The following is a 24582-nucleotide window of genomic DNA, read 5'->3' as shown; positions in this document are numbered from 1 at the left end:
CAACATCCTCTCATACCTATCCTTATTCCTCGCCCTTTCAATGATCATGGAGGCTTTAGAAACCCTTCCGGCGACGGTAAGCAAGCTTGCACCACTCGACTTTCGCCTCCACGGCCCACCTACACCACCCGACGAAAGTACCATCCATTTCAGTCTTGCCAGCAAGCCGCATCACACCGAGCCGTTCCCGCGATATCATCCCTTCTACGAGCAGGTGAAGGCTGCAACAGATGCTTACATCCTTACGCGGTGGACGTTCTCCACCGAAAAGGCGAAGAAGAAGTTCCTAGCAGCCGACTTCGCTGGGTTGACCTGTCTATGCTTTCCTTCCGCGCCCCTGGACCAACGGATTGCGACGATCGCGAAGCTCTTCGCTGTTGCGTTCCTCATCGATGGTAAGTGTATGCTTTCTTACATTAAATGCAGAGATTGACGTGGCTCCGTGGCCAGACATGCTAGAGCAACCAGGCTTCAAAGGCGACGAGCTTCTCATGCACACCCTTGAATCGGCCATGCGAGGCTGTATGCTGCCCGAGGAGGGATGGCATACTGCTGCTAGATTGCTGTACGACATCTTTCATGATGCACGTCGGTATGGCTCCGAAAGGCTTGTGGAAGACTTGGTCATTGCCATGACGGGTTGGCTGAGGTATTGTCTCGAGTCACTGTGTGGCCCGCATGCATGCTAACCAGTACATAGAGCGGCGAACGCACAACCATCTACCAGTCTCGCCACCTTATCTGACTACTTTGACTTCCGGTATCAGGATGTTGCAACGCCGCTTGTTTGCGCAATTCCTCGCTATCTGCTCGACTGCGCACTCTCCGTATCGGAGATCGAAAGCATGCTGCCGCTTGAGCGCAACATAGGCCGTCATTTTACCGTAATCAATGATCTCCACAGCTGGAATAAGGAGTACGCCGCGCACCAGGCCGCCATCGCGCAAGGAGTGGAGCCTAATCGCTTGGTCAACGCGGTGTACGTAATGTCAGAAGAATGCGGCATAGCGATTGAGGATGCGCAAACCGTCCTAAGCAGTATGGTTGGAGCATGGGAAAGACGCCATGTTACGTTGGTCGGGAACATCGTTGGAAGTGGGGAAGACGAGAAGGTGGCAGCATATTTGGAGGCACTTGCAGAGGTGATGCAGGGGCACAAGGATTGGTGTGACCGAACTGCGCGTTATGCTGTATGCTCTGCTGGCGGTCCTTAGTCGGCTTCTCGATAATCTTGACGACGTGGCGGTGAGCGGCCGTGTCCGCCTAACCAGCATAAGAGGTCCGTCCCACTATGGAGAAGCAATACCGCGCAAGCCTTCCTCAATGGCCGAGGGATGCGATACCGAGCGATGACCAGCTTATTTATGGATCAACCTGGCGAGATGACCTTTATCTCCGTCACATCGCGCTTGCTTACATTAATGGACTTCAGAACCGCCTTGGTCTTCGGCCATGGCACTGCGAACAAACCGGAGTTGATCTTGCACATGCGCACTTCGCCTATACGACTGTCCGGCTTCGCCTTGGCGTTCCATGCGTCAACTTGCGACAGCAAGTCCTCCATCGCCGGACCCGAGACATCGAGGATCTTCGTGGGACTGTCTTTCCGCTTACCGTAGAAGCGCGAGGTGAAGAGGCAGCCTACGAAGTGTTTGCGCTCCGGCGATGATTTGTTATTTGATGGCTTGAGCGCGGTTGCGGCTGGTGGGATAAGCAGTGCTGTCCCTATGAGGCTTTCGGCCTTGTTCTCGTTGCAATGATCTACGTAGTCATGATATGCATCTCCATAACTGTCCTTGAACGCCTTAGCGATGCCTGCACCCCAGCTGCCCTGGCAATTGCAAGCGTGGATAAGTAGGGCATTCGGGGGCGCGTCGAATATGTCGCCGCTCTCCTCGATAAGCTTGAGACGTGCCTCAAGCGATCCCTTTTCGTCGAAGGAAGTCGTGACATTATCGGAGGCCAGGCACGGCTGTTCGTGTGTCTTCGCTACATCAGTCCTTGTTCGCTTCGCCGCTTGATGTTGCTGGTGAGTGTTGTCATCAGGGTCAGTAGACTTTCGCTTCTTAGTGGTAACGGCAACTCCAGACAATGCGCTTATTGTGTCTTGTCGCATGCCGGAAATGCTATTCTTCGGCATATCTTCTTCGATGTTGTCCTCTGCGATCTAATTGCGCCTGTCAACGGTATCGATCTGATGCGTGCCTTCTTCCTGCCTAAGGCCGAAGTGCTGAGTCGTGCTGAAACGTGATTGGCCACCAAAGCTCCCCATTGCCGCAAGCGCATCACCATCTCCTTCTTTTGCAACCGCGGCGACGACCATTAAGTCCCTTCCCGCCACTACTCCTCTTCACCCTTTGCGCAGGATGTCGCTCACCTCGAGAGCGGCCACTTCGGTCGTCCGCCATACCGCACGGCAGCAACTGCCAGCCATCCGTCAGTCCGCCGCTGTAGTCCAGCAACAACGGAACCGGGCAGACTCCGCGTACGATGTCTCCACTAACCACAGCCAATTCCACTCGCCGTTCCACCGCGGCACCCGCAATGAGCAAGACACGACGGTGATACCCAGCTTCAAGAAGTACCGGAGTGGCAGCGAGACGGGCAACAAGGTCTTCCAGTATTTCATGGTCGGCGCTTTCGGTGGCTTGAGCGCGCTGGGAGCGAAGGATACGGTACAGAGTATGTCGCCAAACCAAATCCACCAGCTACGGAGGTATACAAAGTATAGCCACTGACGGGCTTCCCAGACTTCCTCGTCAACATGTCCGCCTCCGCCGACGTCCTTGCCCAGGCCAAGGTCGAAGTCGATCTAGCCAGCATCCCCGAAGGCAAGAACGTCATCATCAAATGGCGCGGCAAGCCAGTCTTCATCCGCCACCGCACCGCCGACGAGATCAAGGAAGCCGAAGACGCCGATTGGCAGAAACTCCGCGACCCGCAACCGGACGATGCCCGCGTGAAGAAGCCAGAGTGGTTGATCATGCTGGGAGTGTGCACACATCTGGGTTGTGTGCCCATTGGTGAGGCTGGAGACTTTGGTGGGTGGTTCTGCCCGTGCCACGGTAGCCATTACGATATTTCTGGACGCGTGAGGAAGGGCCCGGCGCCGTTAAACTTGGAGGTCCCGGAATACGACTTCCCCACGGATGAGTCGCTGGTGATTGGTTGAGGATGGAGTAGGCAGAGGTTGAGGTGGTGATTCGAGAGGTGTTCGTTGTGAAAGTAGATGAGTGGTAAAAGCACTGCTCATTGTTTATGGGCTGCTGCTTTGTACAGTTACCAATGTAAGCGGGTTGACATACGTAGTGCCACTCTGATAGTATCAGCTACTACGGGACATTTCATCCTGTTAAAGGCTACATCGACGCAGGCTATACGAAGACGCCACACTGTGACTCGCAGCAGCGCCACGCGACGCGGCCCGGATCATTGCCCTGCCTTTTCACTTCGAAACAATATGCTGATGCGTGCTTCCCTCACCCAGCAAATGCAACTCGCCCTGCGCACTTCCGAAGAACGCCTCGCTTCCCACCTACACGCCGCGCTACCGCACAACCCACCGTAACCTCTCAGTAGCTCCGCCCAAACATAACCCACATCTTCGCGTCCTTCCCACACTTCGGATTGATACACTTCGTGCCCGCCTTGATCTCCTCCGGCTGTTCGTCCGGGATACACAAACTCTTCGCGCCCATACTCGGCGCCCGTACATCGACCTCCTGGCCCTCGACATTCCCAGAAGAATCCTTCTTGATCTCATCCTCACAGTCACCACCAGTGCAATGCGGTACAATGACTACGTTCTTCTGGTTCAGCTCCGGGACAAAGTCCTTCCAGTCTCGCACGATTTTGCGGTGGGCGGCGTACTCCTCGCTGGCGCGGCGGAAGAGGTCGGCTTGGATCGTCTCGAGCAGCTCTGGGACTTGGGTCGCAAGGTCGGGGATTGGGATTGTGTCTTTGCCTTCTTGGTCACGGCGAGAGTACGTCACTACACCGTTGGCGGAGTCCTTCGGTCCGAACTCGATGCGCAGCGGGACGCCCTTCATTTCCCAATCGTTGAATTTGTAGCCCGGCGAGTAGCCTTCGCGGAAGTCACACTCGACCCGCAGGTCAGCCCCTTCGAGCTTATCACTCATGTCCTTGATCTGGCCGTATAGCTTCTCGCGGTCCGTGTCTGAGGTCTTCGCGGTCACGCCGACGGGCACGATGACGACTTGCACGTCTGCGACTCGTGGTGGGATGACGAGGCCTTTGTCGTCGCCGTGGATGAGGATCATAATGCCTATCGAGCGCGTGGTGAAACCCCAGCTGTTCTGCCAGACGAAGAGTTTGTCGCGCGTTTCGCCTTCTTTGACTTTCTGGTTCGGGTCTTCAATCGTAATATCGAACATCTTGGCGAAATGCTGGCCGAGGCAGTGTGATGTCGCAGCCTGTACTCCACGACCGACGGCGGGGATGTAGCCTTCGACAGTAGTCGTGTAGTGTGCGCCCGGAAATTGCTCGTTGACCGTCTTCCGGCCCTTCACGACGGGGACAGCAAGAAGCTCCTCGTAGATCGCAGCATAATGATCCAGGATCTGCCGCACCTCCACACCCGCCTCTTCTTCCGAGAAATGCGCGGTATGCCCTTCCTGCCACAAGAACTCCCGTGACCGGATAAACGGCATGGCATGCTTGAACTCCCACCTCACCACATTATTCCACTGATTCATCTTCAACGGTAAGTCCCTATGCGACCGGATCTTCTTGCTGTAGAAACTGTACATCGCCGTCTCACTCGTCGGACGCACCGCCAGCCTCTTCTCCAACTTATTCTTACCACCCTCCGTCACCCACGCGACCTCCGCTGCGAAGCCTTCGATATGGTCCTTCTCCCGCTGCAAGTTCGCCTCGGTGATGAAGAGCGGGAAATAGCAGTTCTTGACGCCCATCTTCCGTATGCGCTTGTTGAAGAACTCCTGGATGAACTCCCATATCCGGTATGAACCTGGTTGGTAGATGTAGCATCCCGGGACGTCGGTGAACTCGAGCAACTCGCCTTTGACTATGACTTGCTGATACCATTCTGACAGGTCCTCGGCCTTCTTGCAGGTGATGCCCTTGAGCTCGACGTCTCCCTGCCCGCCCTTCTTGGACGCTTGTGACTGGTTCGTGCCTTTTGACTTCGCCGCAGCTTTCTGGTCTTTGCGCTCCTTGTCCTTCTTCTCGGGCTTGCGGTGAGGAGCACCGCCTTCTACTGTGGGAGTGTTGTTTTCGCTCTCGTTGACCTTCAGCGTCTCCATCTTGTTGTCAATGCCGTCCGTGGCCATGAGGACTGTTTGTTTGTGCCAATGGTTGCGCAGATCTGTAGCACACTCGACTTACGATCACTAGCACCGAGTGAGTCAGGTAGGGCGGGCTCGGATTACAATGTCTTCTAAGTGGCGGTATGACAGGTCAATCCTGTCAAGCGTAGTTACTGATATACGAAGCTCCAGCCTAGGCGGATCGTTGTTTGACTGTTTTCCAGTCATAGTGGGCTGGTCGCACACGACCCCTCGCCCAGTCCAGCTCGTACGCAGCCATGGCACAGCTGAGCATGGCCGAATTCCAGTATGGAAGGCACAGATTGGGCGGATGTATGGTATCTCGAATATAAGGCGTAAGGTTACTGACGCAGAAGGCTCGTAGTACTTACGGAGTTGCCACAAAACTTCTACATAAGGTACGTGCTGACCGTCAATGTGCACCGGCGCGAGTGGCACGCATGAGTCGCAACTGGTGATCTGGAGTTGACAAGCTCTGCATACGAACTGTCTATATTCTAGGCTTCTCATGCTCATGCTCATCCTCTTATTGCCATGGTAGCCTTCCATGACTAGAAGCCTATACCATCGTAAGCCCACTGCTACGGTGGGCGGGCCAAGCAAGGCACAAGAGCCGATGCCGACCAAACCAACGCTTGCTCCTACCCTCTGCTGCGCCAACGCTATGCTTAACTATCAATGCTCAACGTCCATATCCGCGCTATGCTGTTGCCTATGCTCCGCGAAAGGAAAAAAAGGGGTATCTCTTGTGTGTTTGATGTCCGACCGTGAGATAACTAGTGGTAAGTAGGGAAGAGTGAGGATGCGGCTCAGATCCAAAGCGTCCGCATGGTCTCGACTGGCGGTGTCTCCGTCAGACCCTTCGCACGTAGTGCTACTCCAATGGTGGACGGTGACTCGGTGCGGGGTTGGCTCTTAATGGCTGCCTGCGCTCGCACTTTGCGTGCGGCTTTCTGAGCCTGCTTCTGCATGCTCCGCTTGTCTCGAGCCTTCACTCGAGGACCGAGCTGCTGTTGCTGGGTCTTTCCAACGCCTTGTGGGTGGCCTGGGGGCTTGGGTGGCAATAGCTTCAAACGAGGTGGCTTCTTTGCCGGCGATATTGAGCGGGAGACGGCGATGGTGTCCTCGTCATGCTTTGGCTGAGGCTCGCCTTCTTCGACCTCCGTAGGCTGGGTGATGGTGCTCCGCTGCGAGCCGTCGGGCATGCTGGAGGCTTCGGACTCCCAACTCCCGATTGACTCCTGGCTGCCGTCGTAGGCGCTGAGGTTCGACAGAGCGTGCCTGCTCTCTGCACTGCGAGCCTTCAGTGCCTTTGACACTCGACTCATCCGCCGGTCTTGCTTCTTGTTTGGAGCATCATGCATGTCGTCATCACTGTCGTGATCACGCTCGACACTCGAGCTCTCCGGCTGCGATGAGGCGGAGCCGCATTCTTCGGCATCGAGCAGATTCGATACTGCCAAGTCAATGTTGCCCTTCGCTGCTTCTAAGGCGCGCTTGATGGTCGGCTTGTCGGCCAAATATGGTAGTGATCTGGAGACAACGTCCACCTGCCATGGCAGAACGTGTGACACGTGCTGAAGCTTCTCCCGTTGTTGGGCCTCCTCTTCCGGCGACAGCACCTTTGGCTGCACTCCAGGCATGCCGGTATGCGGTCCATCGAGGTTGCGTATGGAAGAGTAGTGCTCCCACATGTGATATGCGATGTGTGCAACGGGCCTCGCTCTGTACTCGGGACCGCCTCCAGTCACCATGTAGGCGAAGTCCCTTTGGTAGATCTTAACGTCGACATCGTACGCTGAGGAGAAGGCAGTGATCTCCATGTTGTCCCCGTAGGTGCCTCCTTGTGCCATGGACAAGAGGTGGCTTTCGAAGACTCGGTCAATGTCCGCCTCTGTTGGTGGAGGGATGTTCGCCGGTGTCGAGTAGGCTCCGGCATTCTTGCGTTTCGGATTCCTTCTGATACCACCGCCTGGGTGGACATCGATGAATTGTTTGTAGTAGGTTGCATGCTCTCGCATGTAGTCGATCACACGTGAACGAATGGCAGCGTGCTGATTCTGGTGCCCGTACAGTTGGTCGGAAAGGGCGTTGAAGAGACAGTTGCCTAGGAACGGACGACGTTAGTAGTGCAACGTGAAGGCAATGATTTCAAGACAGTAAGTCAACTATTCGCTTTGAGATGTGTGGTCGGGTAATACATGGGGAGCACATGTACTCACCATCACCTCGGATCTCAGCAGCGTACAAGCCCAGCGCCGACAGTAATGGGAATTCATTGGCCGACGCTCCCATCGCACTTCAACAGGCAAGAGACCGCTGAGAGTCGATTAGTGAGAGTCATGCCTTCGCGTAGAAGCGATGTGATGGATATTCAGAGCGAAGGCAAAGAGAGAGCATTCGCTCCATACGACTTGAGCATGTGCCTTTCTGAAGGCTGGTACTTGGGGATGCGTTTTTAGACGTACCAGCTGCAGCTTGTGCTTTGGGCCGGCAGAACCCTGGCGTACCTCCGTCCTGCGAGCTCCAGGAGGCGCTTCCGCCACTTTTTTCGGCTCTGCCTATGGCGTAATTGGCTGCAGATCAACTCACTTTAGGCTGACTTTCCTTCTGCGGAACCGGAGGTGCGGTAGTCGACAACGTTGTGGTCATGCAGAGTGGAAGTTGAGGGTGTGTTGTGGAGATGAATACAAGTGGCCAGGCGAAGTGTTCAAGCTGTTCATGTGTGGACTTTTCCTCACATGCGGAATTTGGAGCTTTCGCCAGGAACAAGCTTAGATCGGCTATGGACGAAGTGAAGATGACATGCTGACGTCGTGAACACCACCAAAAGAGAGGGACAACAAGGAGGGGCAGTCCGGCAATCATAAAGGCGTTGTGTCTTTAATTTAGGCAGACACTTCAGCATCCCTCATTCACAAGCCCGTCTTTCTTCGTGAACAGTGCCGGTCAGATGAGCTTGCTTTCATGTGTGAGTCAAGCCTTCATGCACGATAGGCATGGGCGCCCGCTCACCTGCGGCTTACACGCAGAAGGCAGGTCAACGTTTCGTTATTACAGGTCGTTTTGGTGACCAGCTCTCCATGTGATAGTTTGTCGATCGAACAATTCGTACCTGTAGCATTCTTTCTCCAACCATGCCCTCCGACATTGTGGTCGTCGGGTAAGCAATTTATGAGCCCGCGACGTGCCAGGGATCATGCGAAGCTTATCTTTCATACAGAGCAGGTGTGAGTGGACTTACGACAGCCTTGCTGCTGGCCCGTACGCACAAGTACAATGTCACGGTCATTGCGAAGCACATGCCAGGCGACTACGATATCGAATATGCATCACCATGGGCCGGAGCGAACTATCTACCGTATGTGACGGTCCTCCTTCTGTAAAAGCTAGGCAGCTCAACGACTTCAATGCTGACTGACCGCATACTCTTGTCCTCTAAGTCGCTAACGACAGAAAATAGCGTTGCGCAGCGAGGCACGCCTTCGGAGACCTATGAGCGCAACACCTGGCCGGAGCTTGCACGGTTAGCAAGCGAGCTACCTGAGGCTGGCGTGCACTTTCAAGGCGGGTGTAATGCCGTATGGCAGATGGAAAGCCTATGCTGACGGTCCCCAGACACCGTCATCTACCGAAGAGCGAAGGATGTCGGCACACCAACTGGCGACTGGTTTGCGGAACTAATCAAGGCGGACGCATGGTTCAAGGAAGTCGTTCCAAATGTGAGCCGAGCGATCGTCCGACATAGTCGAACACTTTTGCTGACATACCACCAGTTTCGGGCACTCTCACAGTCAGAACTGCCGGCGGGTGTTGATGGCGGAACGTCCTTCACGTCCGTCTGCATCAACACCGCGCTCTATCTACCCTGGCTGGCATCTCAGTGCCTGAAACACGGCGTCGTGGTCCGTCGGGCCATACTCTCTCACATCTTGGAAGCAGCAAACCTCCATCACTCCGGCAAGCGAGCGGACTTAATAGTCAACTGCACCGGTCTTTCCTCGCTGCGTCTCGGTGGCGTCGAAGACACCACGCTTTACCCAGCGCGCGGTCAAATTGTTCTCGTCCGAAACGATCCGCAAGTCATGGCCAGCATCTCCGGTACAGACGACGGCGGTGACGAAGCAACCTACATCATGCACCGCGCGGCCGGCGGAGGTTGCATCCTCGGCGGCTGTTTGCAGAAGGATAATTGGGAGAGTCAGGTCGACCCCAATCTAGCCATTCGGATCATGAAGCGCTGCATTGAGCTGTGCCCAAAGCTGGTGCCTGAAGGCAAAGGTATCGAGGCGCTCAGTATCATCCGTCATGGTGTCGGCCTCAGACCTATGCGCAAGGGTGGGCCGCGTGTGGAGAGGGAAGTCATTGACGGAGTGCCTGTTGTGCACAATTATGGCCACGGCGGGTACGGTTACCAGACCTCGTATGGCGCGGCGCAGGCGGCAGTAGCTCTGGTGGAGGAGGCATCGCAGCAGCCTAGAGCTCGCTTGTGAGTTGTCGAGCCGTTACGATAGCGTATCTCAACATGAGTAGAGGGGCGCCGTGGAGCCTGTCTAGCGATCATGAAATTGCCATTCGGGCGTGACAGGCACCAAGTCTCTACTCTCAGTCATCTTCATACGCGCAGGGGACGTGTGAACTCACCAGCACTGTGTAAGAAAGCCGTCGCCTCAAGGGCATGTCAAGGGTGTGGCTGGGCCATTACGAATGGCGTTGTCGGGGTCAAAGCTTCCCAGCTTAAGATTCAGGGAGAAACCGCAGGCTTCAAGAGAGTTACCTGAACTCTTCCGCAACCACATTGTTCTAACACCTTATACATCATCGGACTGCCTCTTCCGCAACGCACACATCCCGCGACTCGTGACCGGCATTAATCATGGACTTCTCCGACATCTTGTTAGTACCATCTCGCATGCGACTCGAGCACGAGACCGCTGCCTGGCTTCACACCCTTGCGCTGACAACCGCGACAGTCGGATAGTAAACCTCGCGGTCGCGGTCTTCATGATCCTGGGAGGCATTGGGCAGTTCTTCCCTACAATCGGAGTGTAAGCGGCTGAACCTGCGTAAGCATCCCTGTGCGCAGCGCAACGGCTGAGCATGAGGCGCAACAGGCAAAGCATCATCATCGCCGTATACCTCTTCATCTTTGGCCTAGGTAAGATTGAAATGCCACGCGTAGTGAGTTGTAGTAACGTCGCTGACCGCCTCTAGCAACCGGCATCCTCGGTCCGTAACCACAGCCACCAAACTCACATCCAGCGTCGCATCCACTGACACCTCCGTCACAGAATTCCAGATTCCGCCGCAAGTCACAAAATACGCCTCCTTCCTATTCAGCTTCGTTGGCCGCGGAACCTGTAAGTCGCAATACACCCAGGCAACAAGCTGGACATGTCTTCCGTACTAAGGCATCATACTCTAGTCTACGTCTTCGTCGGCTGCATAACGATGGGCTATAGGTGGTGGAGGTATACGGCCGGCTCGCTTATTGTCGCCGTGGGCCTTGCGTACATCGCGCTGCAGTTTGTGCCGTCGATCGAGCCGCCGGCGAATATGAGGGATGCGGATCAGGGGTGGGGTGCGGAGCAGGTGTAAGCTTGTACGCTGTCCGACACGGTAGGAGTGTAACAGTCAGTCGGCACGCTCAAGATGCAGGTTGATGTGCAGTTGAGCATGTGGGAAACGGCGGGAGTTGACAGGCAAGGGCCATTGCAGCGATGATGGAGCGGAAACCTTCTGCCATCGAGTCGCAGGCAGTGTAAAGATACGCTGTACGATCTATGGTATGAGGATAGACGAATGGCAACTGCTTACACAAGCGGGTTTCCATAAGAATAAAAGAGCTTCCAAGCCAAAGCTTTTACACGCCAACCTTCGAATTACCTGAGCTACTTGCGTAGTAGTAGAATGAACCTTGATATGTGGTTCCCTCTTACGGTACCTCTTGTACCCGTTCAGCATACATCAGTTGGCACGCACCGCGAGATCGAAAGTAGAGTGCGCTTATACAACCATGAATACCAACTCTCGGTGCTCATGCATTGGCCCGTGTGGAAGCCAATGAGAACGAGGCAGGATGTCGTTGCTTGACGCGCGAGCCAATCATAGCGTGGCTGTTCTGTGGTGCGACGCCCTCGCCTCCCTGTCCGCGTATAGTTGCACCAGGTTTGAGGAAGTCTACGAAGGTCAACAGTGCCTTTTTGTAACGGAAGAACTACACGAATCCAATGCTGGGCACACCACAAGCGTCGTACACTCCCTTTGAAATAGCAACTCGACCTGGAAACGGGAGCCTGATCATCCCACTGCCGACCTCGTAGTTCCGGAGCCGAAGTTATCAGATCCACCTCTGTATATCAGATCGAGGCGCATGCGGCAACCGCACCTCGCAAGCCTCTCCGCGGACCTTTATGACCTGCATTCTTAGCTACCATGCTCCGGTAGCACCGAAACAACCGGATCCGGCCATGATGGCAAGCACGACAGACGAGCGACACGAGGAGACGGTGGCGAACCGTGTGCCACAAGTCCGGGCTTCTGTGCAGCGCCTTCCATCGCAGGAGGAGCTGGAGATTGCGCGCCATCTTATTGAGCACTCTCAAAGTGCCCAGGCTCAGTCTTCGGTCCCGACATATCAGCATCCGGCCACACCATCGTTCTCAGCGATCAACGTGAATGTAAACGGCCAAAACGGGTACGCAAATGGGCACGCCTCTTCATCAAACGAGCAGCACGAAGCGGACGACGTCTCCCCGCAGTACCCGCACTTCTCCCCAGCACCAGCCGCCCAACAAAGAACACCATCCGGCAGCCTCACCCCAGGAGCGCAAAGCTGCAGCAACTGCGGCACGACCAAAACCCCACTGTGGCGACGCTCACCCACCGGCTCCATCATCTGCAACGCCTGCGGCCTCTACTACAAAGCCCGGAATCAAATGCGACCCGTAGGCCTGAAACGCGGTGCTGCAGCAACCAACCCGCAGCCCGAAGGCGAGCAACAAGTCGACAGAGGCACTTCGCCCACATCTTTACAAGGTAACGCCACCTATGTGACCGCCGACCAAAGCCTAAACGGCACCTGTCCCGGCGGCGGCCGCTGTAATGGCACAGGCGGACATGAAGGATGCCAAGGTTGTCCCGCGTTCAATAATCGCGTTTCGAAAACCGCGCAGATCGCTTTACAGCAGACACCCCAAAATGGCGGTTTCGACCCGAACGCGGCGCCAGTTCAGCAGGCACAGATCACGAATGTAGTTGTCGCGTGCCAGAACTGCGGGACGACTATCACTCCGCTATGGCGGCGAGACGAAGCGGGGCATACCCTTTGTAACGCCTGCGGACTTTATCAGAAACTGCACGGCGCGCATCGACCCGTGCAGATGAAGAAACCGGAGATCAAGCGGCGGAAACGCATTGTTCCTACCGAAGGGGTGAGATGGGGGAGCCCTGGTATGACCGAGATGGGTGAGGATGTCGCGTCAACCTTGCTGAACGACGGGCAAGACTCTGCACCCATCTCGACGCAGGACGAACAGCAACAGCAGCAGCGTCAAGTCTCGTTTACAGGCGGACCGATACCCGTCAACTTCACGGACTCATTCAGACGATACACTGCAGACTCTACTTCACTTCCACGGAAACGCTCACGGTCGGCAACGGCCGAGGAGCAAGAGCCGTTACCGTACCGGCACGCGCAGAATCTGGGGTCAGCGGTGGGTGGGGATGAGAATATCGACCCCAGTCTCTCCGTGCGGAGTTCGGCACCGCCTGTGGCTTCTACGACGACGACGACGACCTCGAAGGAGGCGAGACGGGCGGAGTTGCAGCGGGAGGCGGAGAAGATGCGGCAGATGCTGGTGGAGAAGGAGAGAGAGTTGGCTGCGTTGGGGGATGGTTAATTCTTCAACTTACTCTTCTCGCGGGGCGGGAAGAAGTGAGGTCGGTTGTATCAGTGAAGTAAGCGGAGCTCTTGGCTGCGTTTCCAATGCTCGACGCTCAATCCTCGAACCCTCCACTTCGCCAGTAATGCGAATATCCCCATCTCGTCAGATCTGCGCTCCCAATTCCACTCGCAGCCCCCCTCCCACCACCACTTACTCAATCTCATCCGCCTTCCTGACCAACACCTCCCCATCCTCCAACCCAAAGTACACCGCCACCGGCTTCTGCCCCCCCTGCAAGCCGGCCTTCTGCGTCTGATACCCATTCATGCCGTGAAACAACCCAACCTCCAACACCCCATTAATACTCTTAATCCGCTTTGCCAGCGAATCCACATCCCACACCCCATCCTTCCCGCCGCCGTCCTCGCCATTCTTCACATCCATACTCGTCAACAACTGCTTAAACGGCGCGTCAATGATATAAAAGGACTGATCCGTCTGGATCGGCCCCGTCTTCGCCAACGCGTGTTCCCTCAGCGCCGCGTCGGGGGAGCCGATGAGTTTCAGCTCGCGCAGGACGGAGGCGTGCGCGATCGGCGCGACTTCGATGGGGACCGTCTTCCACTTCGTACACAGCCGCTTCTGATCCTTGCGGTAATCGGCGATGCACACGAACTTCTTACTCCGACACGCGACCAGTTTCTCTTGAAACAGGCACGCGCCGCCCCCCTTGATGCAGTTCAATTCCTCGTCCACCTCGTCCGCGCCGTCGAAACAGACCTCCAACATTGCGTCGCCTGGCAGACTGTCGAATGCGATGGGCAGCAGGCCGGCGGCTTCGATGACTTTGCGGCTGTTCCAGCCGGTGGGGACGAACCAGTTCTGGTAGGGTTGCGGCGGTGGGTGGGCTTTGAGGTGGGCCGCGATGGCTTCCACGCCGTAGACGATGGTGCTGCCGCTGCCGATGCCGACGAAGCGCATGGAGGAGTTGAAGTGCTCTTCCACCGCGCGGAAGGCGGCTTTGCGCTTGGCGGATTCGATGGGGTCGAGGGTGGAGGGGTTGGGGGGTTTGTGGGGATCAGACATGGTTGGCGTGGAAATTGTGGTGGTGGTGGTGGTGGTGGTGGTGGAGAGGTGGCGGTAAGGGGAGTGTAATGTAGATCTGGTAGAGGTGATGTTGAGCCAGTACTTGTGTGGTGGTGGTGGTGGTCGGTGAGGGGTGGTGGAGGTGAAGGCTCGAGTCGTGTGAGACGGTAGTGAGGCAAAGGTATGCCTGTGCATGCAGGTGCAATCCGAGTATTGTGTATGTGGAGACGTGTTGTGTATATCTGACGTATCACCTCAACACGCACTCGTCAATTCAGCCGGAGCTCTGCGGTTATGCTTGTGCTTATGCTATGCCATTGGGGAATCTGGCGTCGTACCTTCCCTCGTTCCCACTGCCCCGCCAACCCCTCCATCGTGTGGCGTAAACACTGTGGCGCGAGCTGCACACGAGTCAGCATCGCCTGACGAACGAATGCAGGAACGACCAAACAACATCCCGCTGCGTCACGCACCTCCCCATCGCTCCTTCTAATGGCCTCGACAAACGGGCAAGAGGTCCCCCCACCCCTGCAAGACATCCCCACGGCGAAAGAGAAAAAGTACGACCGGCAACTGCGGCTGTGGGGGGCGGCGGGCCAAGTGGCGCTGGAAGAGTCGCACATCCTCCTCCTCAACAGCGGGGCCGGGGTGACGGGGGTGGAAACGCTCAAGAACCTCGTCCTGCCCGGCATCGGCCAGTTCAGCATCCTCGACTCCGCCATCGTCACCGAAGCGGACTTGGGCGTCAACTTCTTCGTGGAGGATGCGTCGCTCGGCCGGTTTCGCGCGGCGGAGACGGTGCGGATGCTGGAGGAGCTGAATCCGGGGGTGAAGGGGCATGCGATCACGGAGACGGTGGACACGTTCTTTGATGTTGGCAAGGGAGAGGTGGCGCCTTTTCAGCCGTATAATCTGATCATCGTCGCTGCACCGATCGAGCCGACGTGGTTGACGCATATCCTGCATTGCGCGCAGGCGTTGCACATCCCCGTCTTCTACCTGCATTGCGTCGGATATTTCTCGTCATTTGCCGTGACGTTACCCCCGGCATTTCCCATCGTCGACACACACCCGGACCCGACGGCCACCACCGACTTGCGCTTACTCAAGCCATGGCCCGCACTCGCGCAGTTTGCGGCGGAGAAGACGGCGATGTTGAACGAGAGTGAGAGCAGCATGGGAGAAGAGGATGACGCGACCAGTAAGGAGAGGGAAGCAGCAAAAGCCAGGCGCGCCCACGACAAGGCCCACATCCCCTACCTCTGCCTCCTCCTGCACTACCTCGAGCAGTGGAAACAGTCGCACGACGGTAACGTCCCTGCCACGTACAAAGAGAAGACCGCCTTCCGCAACCTCGTCCGCGCCGGCGACTACAACGAAGAAAACTTCGACGAAGCCTGTACCGCCGTCCTGCGAGCACTGAACCCTCCCACCCCACCTTCCTCCATCCTCGACATCCTCTCAGCGCCCGAAACCCACAATCTCACACCCGAAACTCCAGCCTTTTGGCTTATAGCAAACGCGATCAATCAATTCTACACCAAACACAACCAACTCCCCCTACCCGGTTCAGTCCCGGACATGAAAGCCGAATCCTCCGTCTACGTCCAGTTGCAGAATATCTACAAATCGAAAGCCCGCGACGACAGCGCCGAAGTGCTGGCGACCGTGCGGGAGCTGGAGAAGGAAACGAATCGGCCACAACATCTCGCCGTCGACGCGAAGGAGGTGGAGAATTTCTGCAAGGGGGCCGCGCATATCCATCTCGTGCGCGGTCGGGCGTTTCAGACGGCGCAGTCGGATGCCTCGTTGCGTTTTGGCGATGGGGCGAAGGTGTTGGCGATGGAACTGAGCATGCCGGAGAGTTTGGTGGGACTGCACCTGGCGTTTTTGGCGTGGGATAGATATATCGCCACTCACTCCACCTCCGCCGCGCCGGAAGTGGGCGGCGAGCGTCTCAGAGTCCCCGGCGGCGCTACTACATCTGGCGCCGACGACGACGACGAAGCCTACGAAGCCGACGTGGCGAAAGTCACCTCCATCGCGCACACCCTCCTCGACCACTTGATCACCGAGTCCGGGACGGGATTTCTCGAGGACCCCGAGTACAGCGAAGCTCGGGAGCGAGTGGGCAAGTTCGTCAGGGAGCTTGTGAGGGCGGGCGGAGGGGAGTTGCATAATGTTGCTTCGGTCACGGGGGGGTTGGTGGCGCAGGAGGTGATCAAGGTGGTCACGAGGCAGTATGTGCCGGTCGAGGGGGTGTGTTTGTTTGATGGGGTGCAGGGGAGGACGCAGGTGCTTAGGGTATGAGTCGACTCTTACGCCGGAAGAGGGTGCAGAGGCGCAGATGGGATCGGTTGGATGAGGGGTGTTATGCGCTCCGGCGTTATGGTTGCTGGGAATGCGTTTGCATTTGCATTTGCATTGCATTGCATGGCTGGAGTTCACACACCTTGGCCGACGGAAATGTTGATGTGCATGTGCCATGAGCATGGCGGCGTGGATGGGCGCTGAATGTCATTTTGCTGTCGTTCGCATGATCTGCCGCCGGCACCGCAGCCGAAATCGCTGCCGAGTCCGCGCGCAAACGCTGCGGGAAAGAGTGTTATACCATCGTCCCAAAGCAATCATTTGCTACCCGTCCTCCCTCGCTCCATTCCATTGCGTGGTTGAACCCATCGTGACGAAGGGTACTGCTGACCTCACCACTTCCTAGCAAAAGAGAGAGAGAGAGAGATCGCGCGGGCAACGGGAGTCGAGGAAAAATGAAAGACAACCCTCGACTGTGAAAAAAAACGTGCTGGAGATGTGAAACTTTTCAATGCCCCTGGTCTACGAGACAGACCGCTAGTTTTGTTACAATATCCGTGTGATCTTCCTGCCAAAGGCAAACGGAAAAGCTCATTGACCTACCCTTTCCCTCTCATGCACACCTTCACCCCCCGCCCGGCCGACACTTCCCCTCGTGACACCGCTCACATGTCCATTGGCCCATTCCTTCAGTCCCACGCACCACTCCAGCCCGGCCTCCACCCTCACCTCCACCATACTTGCTCAAAATCTTCTCCCTCACCTCCCCAAGCGTAGGAATTCTCCCATCCGTGAATACCACCACACACCTGTGCAACTCCTCTTGGCCGAAAATACCCCTGCGCATGCCGGTGTCGACGTAAACTCCCAAGAGCCAGTGGAGTTCCTCTTCTTCTGCATCCCGCTGCACGAGAATCATACTCCTGCAGCTGCCCGTGGGCATGTTGCGCAGAGCGGCGAGGGAGCGGAAGTGCAGTTCTATGGCTGCACCACGGCCTGGAGGGCTGGAGGTGAAGGAGTAGTCGCTTCTGTGATACCTCATAATCCCCATGTGACGTCTGCGGGAGTCGATGTGAGGGTTGAGTCGGTATGTGGGGTCTGTGTTTCGGAGGCGGGAGGACGGGGTTGGTAGTTTCCAGAGTCCGCGTTGGAGAGGGATGGATCGGTCGATGACCGCTTTGAAGAACGTGGAGACGCGTTGGGCGTGGAGGACTGTGAGGGTGTTGGTTTCTAAGAGGATGTCTTCGAGTAAGTCTGGGTGGTTGAGGACGCGGGAGGCGGCGCAGGGCGTGGTGTGTTTGTGGGTGCAGCGCTGGCGGTGGGTGGTGTTCGTGATGATGGTGTGGAAGAAGCGGTTTACGCGGTGGCTGCGGAGGGAAGTGATGGGGTCGAGGTTGGTAAGGATGAGCTCGAGGAGCTCCGGGGTGTTGAGGACGGCTTGGGTTACGACGTCGTGGGCCATTTTGATTGATGTGATCTTGCTTGTCAGGTAAGAGAGCCAGATCTATCGATGAACAGAGAGCGAGAAGCAGTCGTGTGCGCTGTCTGTCGAGTTTTGCGCGTTGTTGGGGTGGGAGAGGGCTTCGAGGTCCGTTTTTTAGCCAGTATCGCTTGCAGTGTCGTTGGTGGTGTCGTTGGAAGTTGATCGACAGAGGTTTCTTGTGGTCTGTGGCGGCGAGCAACATGGCAACGAGCTGTGAGTGAGTATTCATGACGTTGATCCCAAACTGAAAAGCGAGGCTGAGCCGGCCAGTGAGCGGTGAAGCGTTGTTGTGTGGAGTCAGTGCTTATTCGCTGACCACCGGCTTAGTGAAGCCCAGTAACATAGCTCGCAGACACTACTTGGGCCCAGCCGACTGGACATGTATAGTCGTGAAACATGTGCTCTCGTGGAAAATGCCTTGATTGCCGGCCAACTGTAAGACGCTGCACTGTGCATAGAGAGGCCTCTATATTCCGTTACGCGCCATTAGAGGCTGGATCATTAATGCATGCGTGGGGAAGCGGTTCGCATCACCACTTCTTCTATTCCAGCTCGATAGTGGCAGGCGGTTTGCTCGTCCATTCGTACACTACACGAGCGACGCCTTGCACCTCGTTCCCGATACGGTCGCTAACCCGGGAAGCAAACTCTTCGTCGAACCAGTAGGCCTTGGCGGTCATGAAGTCGGTTGTCTTCACCGCTCTCAACGCGATAACATAACCATGCAGTCTCTGATCGCCAACAACACCTACTGCCTTGTCGACGAACAGCGCGGCAAACGCTTGACTGATGTCTCGGTACAGCGAGGTGCCATCCTTGGTTTTGCCCGCTTTGAGCTCCTCCATAAAGATCGCGTCAGCTTCTTGTACTATGCGCACCTTCTCTGGTGTGACTTCGCCGATGATACGGATGGCCAGACCAGGACCCGGAAACGGATGGCGCCAGACGAGCTCCTCCGCAATGCCTAATTCGGTGCCGATGGCTCGGACTTCATCCTTGAAGAGCTCCCTCAGCGGCTCAATCAGTTTGAGGTTCATCTTCTCCGGCAGACCACCCACGTTGTGATGTGTCTTGATGGTAGCACTAGGGCCTTTGAAGCTGATGGATTCGATGACATCCGGATACAGCGTACCCTGAAGAAAGTACTCGATGTTGCCCGCTCGAGGCGTATTCTCGGCTTCCTTGGCAATCTTCTTCGCTTCCTCTTCGAAGATCTCAATGAAGGTATTGCCGATGATCTTGCGCTTCTTCTCCGGATCCTCAACACCTTTCAGCAGACTCAGAAAGCGCTCGCTTGCGTCAACCACGGTAAGGTTGACCCCAAGATTCTTGGTTAGTGTTTGCTTGACTTGCTTGGCTTCGTCTTTCCGCAGCACGCCGTTGTCAACCATGACGGCGTGAAAGCGGTCGCCGATGGCTTCGTGCATCAACTTTGCGGCAACGGTGGAATCCACGCCACCGCTGACTGCGCCAATAACCTGACCTTTCGGGCCGACGAGCTTTCGAATCCGCTCAACTTCCTTGTCACGGAACGCCTCCATGGTCCAGTTCTGCCGAGCTTTGCAGATGCTGACGGCAAAGTTGCGGATGACTTGGGTGCCTTTCGGAGTATGTGTGACTTCAGGGTGAAATTGCACGCCGTAGTATTCCTTGCTTTCGTGCGCAATGGCCGCGTACGGAGAGTTTGCAGAAGTTGCGATGGTGATGAAATCGTCTGGTAGGCGGGAGAGCTTGTCACCGTGCGACATCCATACGTCCATATCGTCAGGTAGTCCTTCGAACAAGCGGCTGACGTGCGCTTCCTGGCCATTTCGCGGGTGGATGTTGAGCGCAGCACGGCCGTACTCTCGCTTCTCGCCCGCCAGTACGTTCTTGCCGAAGTGCCAAGCAAGCTCCTGTAAGCCATAGCAGATTCCCAAAATCGGTACGTCGAGGTTGAAGACTTCAGGATCGACATGTGGCGCATCTGACGCGTAAACTGAGTAAGGGCCACCAGACAGGATGACACCTTTAGGTTTCCATGTCAAGTCTGCCAGCTTCTGAGTGCATGGCAGCATCTCGGAGTAGACATTGAGTTCACGCAGTCGCCTTGTGATAAGATGGGTGTATTGAGACCCGAAGTCCAGGACGAGGATGGTATCGAAGAGCTGGTGTGGTGGAGCGGGATCGTCCATCGCACCATGGCCGTTGGCGACGCCATTCGTCTGAGCCATCGTGAGCTGGTTCGGCTTTTAGACCACACTGCACACGAATGGTATTTGGGCTTAACAAGATCCGAAAACTTGTAGCGACGCTGCGTTATCGATAAGTGGTTGCGCGCAAGGAGGGCGCGGGTGGTCTGTGCCTCAGTGGCTGCGTTTAAGTTGCTACTCTGCACTCTCACCTGCAATATATCATCGTTACTAGTCATGGACATCTATGATTGATCGGCAAGTCTCCGTTGAGCATGTTGCTTCCGTTAGAGCCTCCACAGCGGGAGATGCATCCGCGGGTGATAATTCCGGCCATGGACACACTTTCGACTATGAGTAGCAGGCAATCCGCTCGCTTGTCTAGTTGTCGCAAACCCCTAAGCATATTGCGAGGCTTGGTGGCAGGACGGAGACGATAGACTAAGGACGAGTAGACACAATGCGTCGTCAACTTGTGCTACTGGAAACGACTGAGATTCCAGTACCCGGTCAGACCAATGCCGGGACAGGCTTCGTCGTCGCAGATATATACACAGCACCCCCTTTGCCCTAGGTCATAAGATGCGCAAATCTCTCACGTGCAGAAGCTAGGTGGAACGTTGAGTACACGATTAGCGAGTACGTTAATGCATGTTCAGTCGAAGGCGGCAGGTGCGCTTTCGGGCTTGTTCCAACCTCACTTCACCCCATCTCACTTCATCCCATCTTAATTCATCCCGCTTGAGCATCGTCCCTTGATGTTGGATGACACGAGACGCTTCTTTTCCCTTTCCATTATCTGCTCGTATCCCTCGCTCTCAAAGCGCGAGCAGCTTACGCATAGTCCGAAGAGGCCTGCAACATTGTCATGGAGGACCACGCATCTCCCACAAGGCTTAGCCTACATGATACGGAACAGCCATACCACGGCGACAGTACCTGGCAAATGACGGCTTGTCCGTCACAGACATTGCTGTCATTGAGGGAGAACAGCAATACGGCGTCAAGCCTAGTCGATTCAGACGTTAGCCAAAATAGCTTCGCCAACGCCACGCCGAGTGAAGCGGCCGATTACTATGAGCAGCACACGACAGCGACAAAGAGACCACGCATGAACGATGACTTTGAAGAAGCCCGTTCCTCGTTTATGGACCAAGCCTTTGCAGAGGGTCTTTTGCACGAATGCGTCTTCCCACACCCCTTTCAAAGCCCTTACATGCCGAGCCCGCCGTCAACGACATTAGGAGACCTCGAAGACCCGGCTGGCGCTCCGTCAGCTGGCTATGCAGCAGCTCTGGACCTGGTCACCGACGGCGAGAAGTGGGAAGTAGATAAAGCTTCAGCCGGCTTTCTTGCGTCCCTAATGGCACTTGGCAAACCTTGCAACGCTGACGTTCGATGCCGCGACGAAGATGTGGGATTCTGCGACTTACGTGTTGAAGAGCCACTACTTAGATGCGACCCGGCGCTGGAGCTTCAGGCTATTCGACGGCGTCACCTCGTAACTATAGCCAAACGTGATGAGAAGCCTATTAGACTTGACATGGAAAACGACGAGAGCCTTGAGTGGCCCACTCGTCTGAAGAATCTGCCTGCACAGTTCTACGCGCATGCAGTGTCTGAGAAGCTCGAGGTGGGCACCGATGTGCTCCGCTACCTGCGAGAGGTTGCGCGGCCAACAATGCTGTCGGAAGAAGAACTGATGGGCGAGTCAATGCAAAGCCTTGAGGCAAGTCTTGGGATGCATCTAAGTGTATCAGTATGCTAACATCGTCAGTCGCATCCTCTTCGTCCCGTGACGCCGCCACTGCTTCCGCTATCACCGGCGTTCAGCCCACCTAGACCGTCGCCTTCGCTGTTGGAAGTCCACTTCACTTCTACGCCCCAAGACCTCCTGGCTGCCGAGGCTGTTCGAGTCGAGCGTTCTCTCCGACGACAGGACGAGATCGGCGCCGATCGCACGGAACGATCTGCCATGGAAGCTGCAGCAGACGACTATAGCATCTCAGGGACTTTGCAAGACCTCTCGTCATCTACGGACCGCTATACTAGGCTGCAGGACCTCAAGGTAGACACTCCAATAACTCCGCACCATCCCTACGCCGTTTCGTCGCCGAGCACTGTTGGTCTGGCCGATGAAGTACTCGCCTTGCTCCCAGCGCCAGAGTTTGATCCTTCGATGCTTGATCCGCGGGTCGCTAACAGTGCGCTGGGTGCATTTGTTGATGAGTTCATCCGGCCCGCCGCAGGAGCTGCGATCGAACGAGTGGAAAATGAGAAGTTAGATGAGATTGACACTACGATGCGTGTCCCTGTTCCGGAAATCGCTGACGAGCTGCTACCGCCGCCTTGGCTGCAATACCTTGCCACTGGCAGCGTACTGAATGCCCAGCGCGGGCTGCTGCGCTACATCAAGCGAGAAATGCTCAAGGACGAGTGTCTGTGGGGTGAAATCTCAAAGCTTGAGCGGAGTCTTACGTGGGCACCGTTCCCGACGCGTCTCGGCAAGGTCCAGCTGACCGAAGATGTGGACGATGACAGGTCTGCTGAGCAGTACATGGTGTCGCTGACTGTTGAAGAGCCTGTTGACCTGCACGAACTAGTGGGCACAACCGCAAGCCTCCGGATACTTGATAACCAAGAGAGTGACGATGAGGACCTCGAAGACGCCGGCTACGAGATGCATACGGAACCTACATTGGCTGAAGCCACCCAGTCCAAACTTCCATCACTGCCCATAGGCGAAGCATTCGATGGTATTCCATTGTCGACACCGACGCATGCGCTCCTGAGACCACCATCCCCGAAGCAAGAACGCCGGCTAAACATGGAAAGCCTTTTACGGAAACGTAAACTGGAGCTCGAAGCGTCCGCTCAAAGCACAACACGCAGAATCCTGGAGATGGAGACTCTGCCATCGCCAGAACTTGTGAACAAGCTAGCAGGGGCGGATGCATCAGCCACGGACCGCTTGACATTCGATCCCAGCCTTGGCCACAGCGGTCTCATGGGCTTCTTGCAGACACGTGGCTACGGTGCCAGAGGGCCACAAGGCTGTGACTTCCACCTACAACGGCAGAAGACCGCTCCGGCTGCGATCATGGTGTCCCCTCTTATTCACAACGGCGTGGAGAAGCTAGCGACGGACCCTACACCTGTGCCCGTCCCTGAGCTTGTGGAGCCCGAGCGGCCAATGCAGATAGCAGTGTCCAGCAAGCTCTCGGCGAATCGTTCCTTCACCCGACGCCTGCAAACGCTGTTACCGAATCTTGAGCTCATTGAGCGCGACGATCTTCGCGGGGGGTATGCTATAGCTGACAAGCATGCGCAAACAAGCGGGCTGCAAGAGGCAGATCTTACGGTTTCTCCTGCGCTTGGTGTCGTTCTCACGACGCTGCAGAAGCTGAAGCAACAGCCGCTCCCTGGGCAACAGAACTTCTTCGGCGTCCGTGAGCGCATTGCTGTGATCGCTCTTCGCTACGAAAGGGTAATCGTAATCGTCAGTGAAGGGTGCGAGGACCTGGTGCATTCGCAATGTCTGGATGACCGAGCCTGCAGCGCACTGGCAGAGTTCATCAGCTATTCCTCATACCTCAGTGTCGAGGCCATGTACCTTCCGGGCGGCGAGAAGGAGCTGGTATCATGGGTTGCGTCAGTGATCTCAATCCACGCGGTCGACATGGCTCAAGACGGTCAAGGCGTGGGGCTGCTGCAGGACGAGACGCTCTGGGAACGCTTCCTGCGCACAGCGGGGATGAATGCTTTCGCCGCCCAAATCGTGTTAAGCAGATTGAAGAAGGCGCACAACGATATGACCGCGAGCGGGATTACCCTGTCGAGCATACATTCTGTCGATAGAGATGCATTCGGCCTCGCCATATTTGTTACAATGTCTGTGCGAGAGCGCATACAGACGTTTGCGCCGTTGCTTGGTGGTGAACGGGTGTTGACAAGAGTAAGCGAAGTCATAGATAGGCGCTGGGTAACCAATGCTGCGATGAGATAAAGAAAGAGGCCTACAAGCAGTGGCTCACTGCGCACGTGGCACTGGAGAGTCGACAGTTGATCGCATACAGCAACGAGCACCACGCGATCTGGCAGTTCGAAGCGTTGACAGGTGCCACGACCATCGTGGTCGGAGTACGCACTCCACGGTACCGTTGACACTGCCTCCACAATGTCATGTCATGCTGAACCTCGGCGGCCACTCCGTGAATACTCGATGCACCAGCCACAGCAGTCCAGGAGATGTCGACTCGGTCAAGGCTCCGTAGGGGATCTAGGCCCGCGGTCGGCGGCCGCATTTACAGCCACAGTCTCCACTTGACAATCTGGCA

General features: G+C 56.2%; 15 protein-coding genes across 15 annotated transcripts; 9 read left to right on the top strand and 6 right to left on the bottom strand.

The window, feature by feature from the left end:
- Positions 1–46: 46 nt before the first annotated feature.
- On the top strand, positions 47–1214 carry BAUCODRAFT_152112 (uncharacterized protein; the record flags this gene model as incomplete). The annotated part of the gene is made up of 3 exons (XM_007683000.1): positions 47–395; positions 451–649; positions 701–1214. 3 exons carry the CDS (start codon positions 47–49, stop codon positions 1212–1214), a joined length of 1062 nt encoding a protein of 353 aa, XP_007681190.1.
- Positions 1215–1378: 164 nt separating this feature from the next.
- On the bottom strand, positions 1379–1921 carry BAUCODRAFT_43663 (uncharacterized protein; the record flags this gene model as incomplete). The annotated part of the gene is made up of 1 exon (XM_007682783.1): positions 1379–1921. A coding segment is annotated over one exon (543 nt), but the record flags the coding sequence as incomplete, so codon positions are not given.
- A 445-nt stretch (positions 1922–2366) lies between these two features.
- Positions 2367–3172, top strand: BAUCODRAFT_79098 (uncharacterized protein; the record flags this gene model as incomplete). Its single annotated transcript, XM_007682836.1, has 2 exons — positions 2367–2682; positions 2751–3172. 2 exons carry the CDS (start codon positions 2367–2369, stop codon positions 3170–3172), a joined length of 738 nt encoding a protein of 245 aa, XP_007681026.1.
- Positions 3173–3572: 400 nt separating this feature from the next.
- On the bottom strand, positions 3573–5285 carry BAUCODRAFT_79549 (uncharacterized protein; the record flags this gene model as incomplete). Its single annotated transcript, XM_007682871.1, has 1 exon — positions 3573–5285. The coding sequence occupies one exon, from the start codon at positions 5283–5285 to the stop codon at positions 3573–3575; it is 1713 nt and encodes a 570-aa protein (XP_007681061.1).
- Positions 5286–5684: 399 nt separating this feature from the next.
- BAUCODRAFT_302039 (uncharacterized protein) lies at positions 5685–6109 on the top strand. Its single transcript, XM_007682999.1, has one exon. It carries the CDS (start codon positions 5857–5859, stop codon positions 6097–6099), a length of 243 nt encoding a protein of 80 aa, XP_007681189.1. The 5' UTR covers positions 5685–5856; the 3' UTR covers positions 6100–6109.
- An 831-nt stretch (positions 6110–6940) lies between these two features.
- Positions 6941–7604, bottom strand: BAUCODRAFT_79130 (uncharacterized protein; the record flags this gene model as incomplete). Its single annotated transcript, XM_007682840.1, has 2 exons — positions 6941–7416; positions 7532–7604. Coding segments are annotated over 2 exons (549 nt in total), but the record flags the coding sequence as incomplete, so codon positions are not given.
- A 738-nt stretch (positions 7605–8342) lies between these two features.
- Positions 8343–9909, top strand: BAUCODRAFT_302218 (uncharacterized protein). The gene is made up of 5 exons (XM_007682998.1): positions 8343–8472; positions 8533–8670; positions 8773–8876; positions 8928–9031; positions 9086–9909. Exons 1-5 carry the CDS (start codon positions 8447–8449, stop codon positions 9800–9802), a joined length of 1089 nt encoding a protein of 362 aa, XP_007681188.1. The 5' UTR covers positions 8343–8446; the 3' UTR covers positions 9803–9909.
- Positions 9910–10085: 176 nt separating this feature from the next.
- On the top strand, positions 10086–11273 carry BAUCODRAFT_38826 (uncharacterized protein). The gene is made up of 6 exons (XM_007682709.1): positions 10086–10205; positions 10283–10357; positions 10424–10467; positions 10524–10538; positions 10601–10669; positions 10735–11273. Exons 1-6 carry the CDS (start codon positions 10186–10188, stop codon positions 10905–10907), a joined length of 396 nt encoding a protein of 131 aa, XP_007680899.1. The 5' UTR covers positions 10086–10185; the 3' UTR covers positions 10908–11273.
- Positions 11274–12145: 872 nt separating this feature from the next.
- Positions 12146–12727, top strand: BAUCODRAFT_52987 (uncharacterized protein; the record flags this gene model as incomplete). Its single annotated transcript, XM_007682795.1, has 2 exons — positions 12146–12272; positions 12540–12727. Coding segments are annotated over 2 exons (315 nt in total), but the record flags the coding sequence as incomplete, so codon positions are not given.
- A 678-nt stretch (positions 12728–13405) lies between these two features.
- On the bottom strand, positions 13406–14507 carry BAUCODRAFT_116659 (uncharacterized protein; the record flags this gene model as incomplete). Its single annotated transcript, XM_007682997.1, has 2 exons — positions 13634–14507; positions 13406–13603 (listed from the first exon to the last, which is right to left on the bottom strand). The coding sequence occupies exons 1-2, from the start codon at positions 14474–14476 to the stop codon at positions 13406–13408; spliced, it is 1041 nt and encodes a 346-aa protein (XP_007681187.1). The 5' UTR covers positions 14477–14507.
- Positions 14508–14593: 86 nt separating this feature from the next.
- BAUCODRAFT_301984 (uncharacterized protein) lies at positions 14594–16679 on the top strand. Its single transcript, XM_007682996.1, has one exon. The coding sequence runs from the start codon at positions 14774–14776 to the stop codon at positions 16589–16591; it is 1818 nt and encodes a 605-aa protein (XP_007681186.1). The 5' UTR covers positions 14594–14773; the 3' UTR covers positions 16592–16679.
- Positions 16680–17157: 478 nt separating this feature from the next.
- BAUCODRAFT_301986 (uncharacterized protein) lies at positions 17158–18460 on the bottom strand. Its single transcript, XM_007682995.1, has one exon. It carries the CDS (start codon positions 18301–18303, stop codon positions 17317–17319), a length of 987 nt encoding a protein of 328 aa, XP_007681185.1. The 5' UTR covers positions 18304–18460; the 3' UTR covers positions 17158–17316.
- Positions 18461–18616: 156 nt separating this feature from the next.
- On the bottom strand, positions 18617–20248 carry BAUCODRAFT_79682 (uncharacterized protein; the record flags this gene model as incomplete). Its single annotated transcript, XM_007682881.1, has 1 exon — positions 18617–20248. One exon carries the CDS (start codon positions 20246–20248, stop codon positions 18617–18619), a length of 1632 nt encoding a protein of 543 aa, XP_007681071.1.
- A 634-nt stretch (positions 20249–20882) lies between these two features.
- BAUCODRAFT_301911 (uncharacterized protein) lies at positions 20883–22117 on the top strand. Its single transcript, XM_007682994.1, has one exon. The coding sequence runs from the start codon at positions 21114–21116 to the stop codon at positions 22011–22013; it is 900 nt and encodes a 299-aa protein (XP_007681184.1). The 5' UTR covers positions 20883–21113; the 3' UTR covers positions 22014–22117.
- Positions 22118–22220: 103 nt separating this feature from the next.
- Positions 22221–24251, top strand: BAUCODRAFT_126707 (uncharacterized protein; the record flags this gene model as incomplete). Its single annotated transcript, XM_007682993.1, has 1 exon — positions 22221–24251. The coding sequence occupies one exon, from the start codon at positions 22221–22223 to the stop codon at positions 24249–24251; it is 2031 nt and encodes a 676-aa protein (XP_007681183.1).
- Positions 24252–24582: the final 331 nt, after the last annotated feature.

The sequence above is a fragment of the Baudoinia panamericana genome, assembly GCF_000338955.1.
Source record: "Baudoinia panamericana UAMH 10762 unplaced genomic scaffold BAUCOscaffold_14, whole genome shotgun sequence".
Lineage (NCBI taxonomy): Eukaryota > Fungi > Ascomycota > Dothideomycetes > Mycosphaerellales > Teratosphaeriaceae > Baudoinia > Baudoinia panamericana.
The sequence above is the reverse complement of the archived record's forward strand: the minus strand, read 5'-3'. Positions and strand labels throughout refer to the sequence as shown.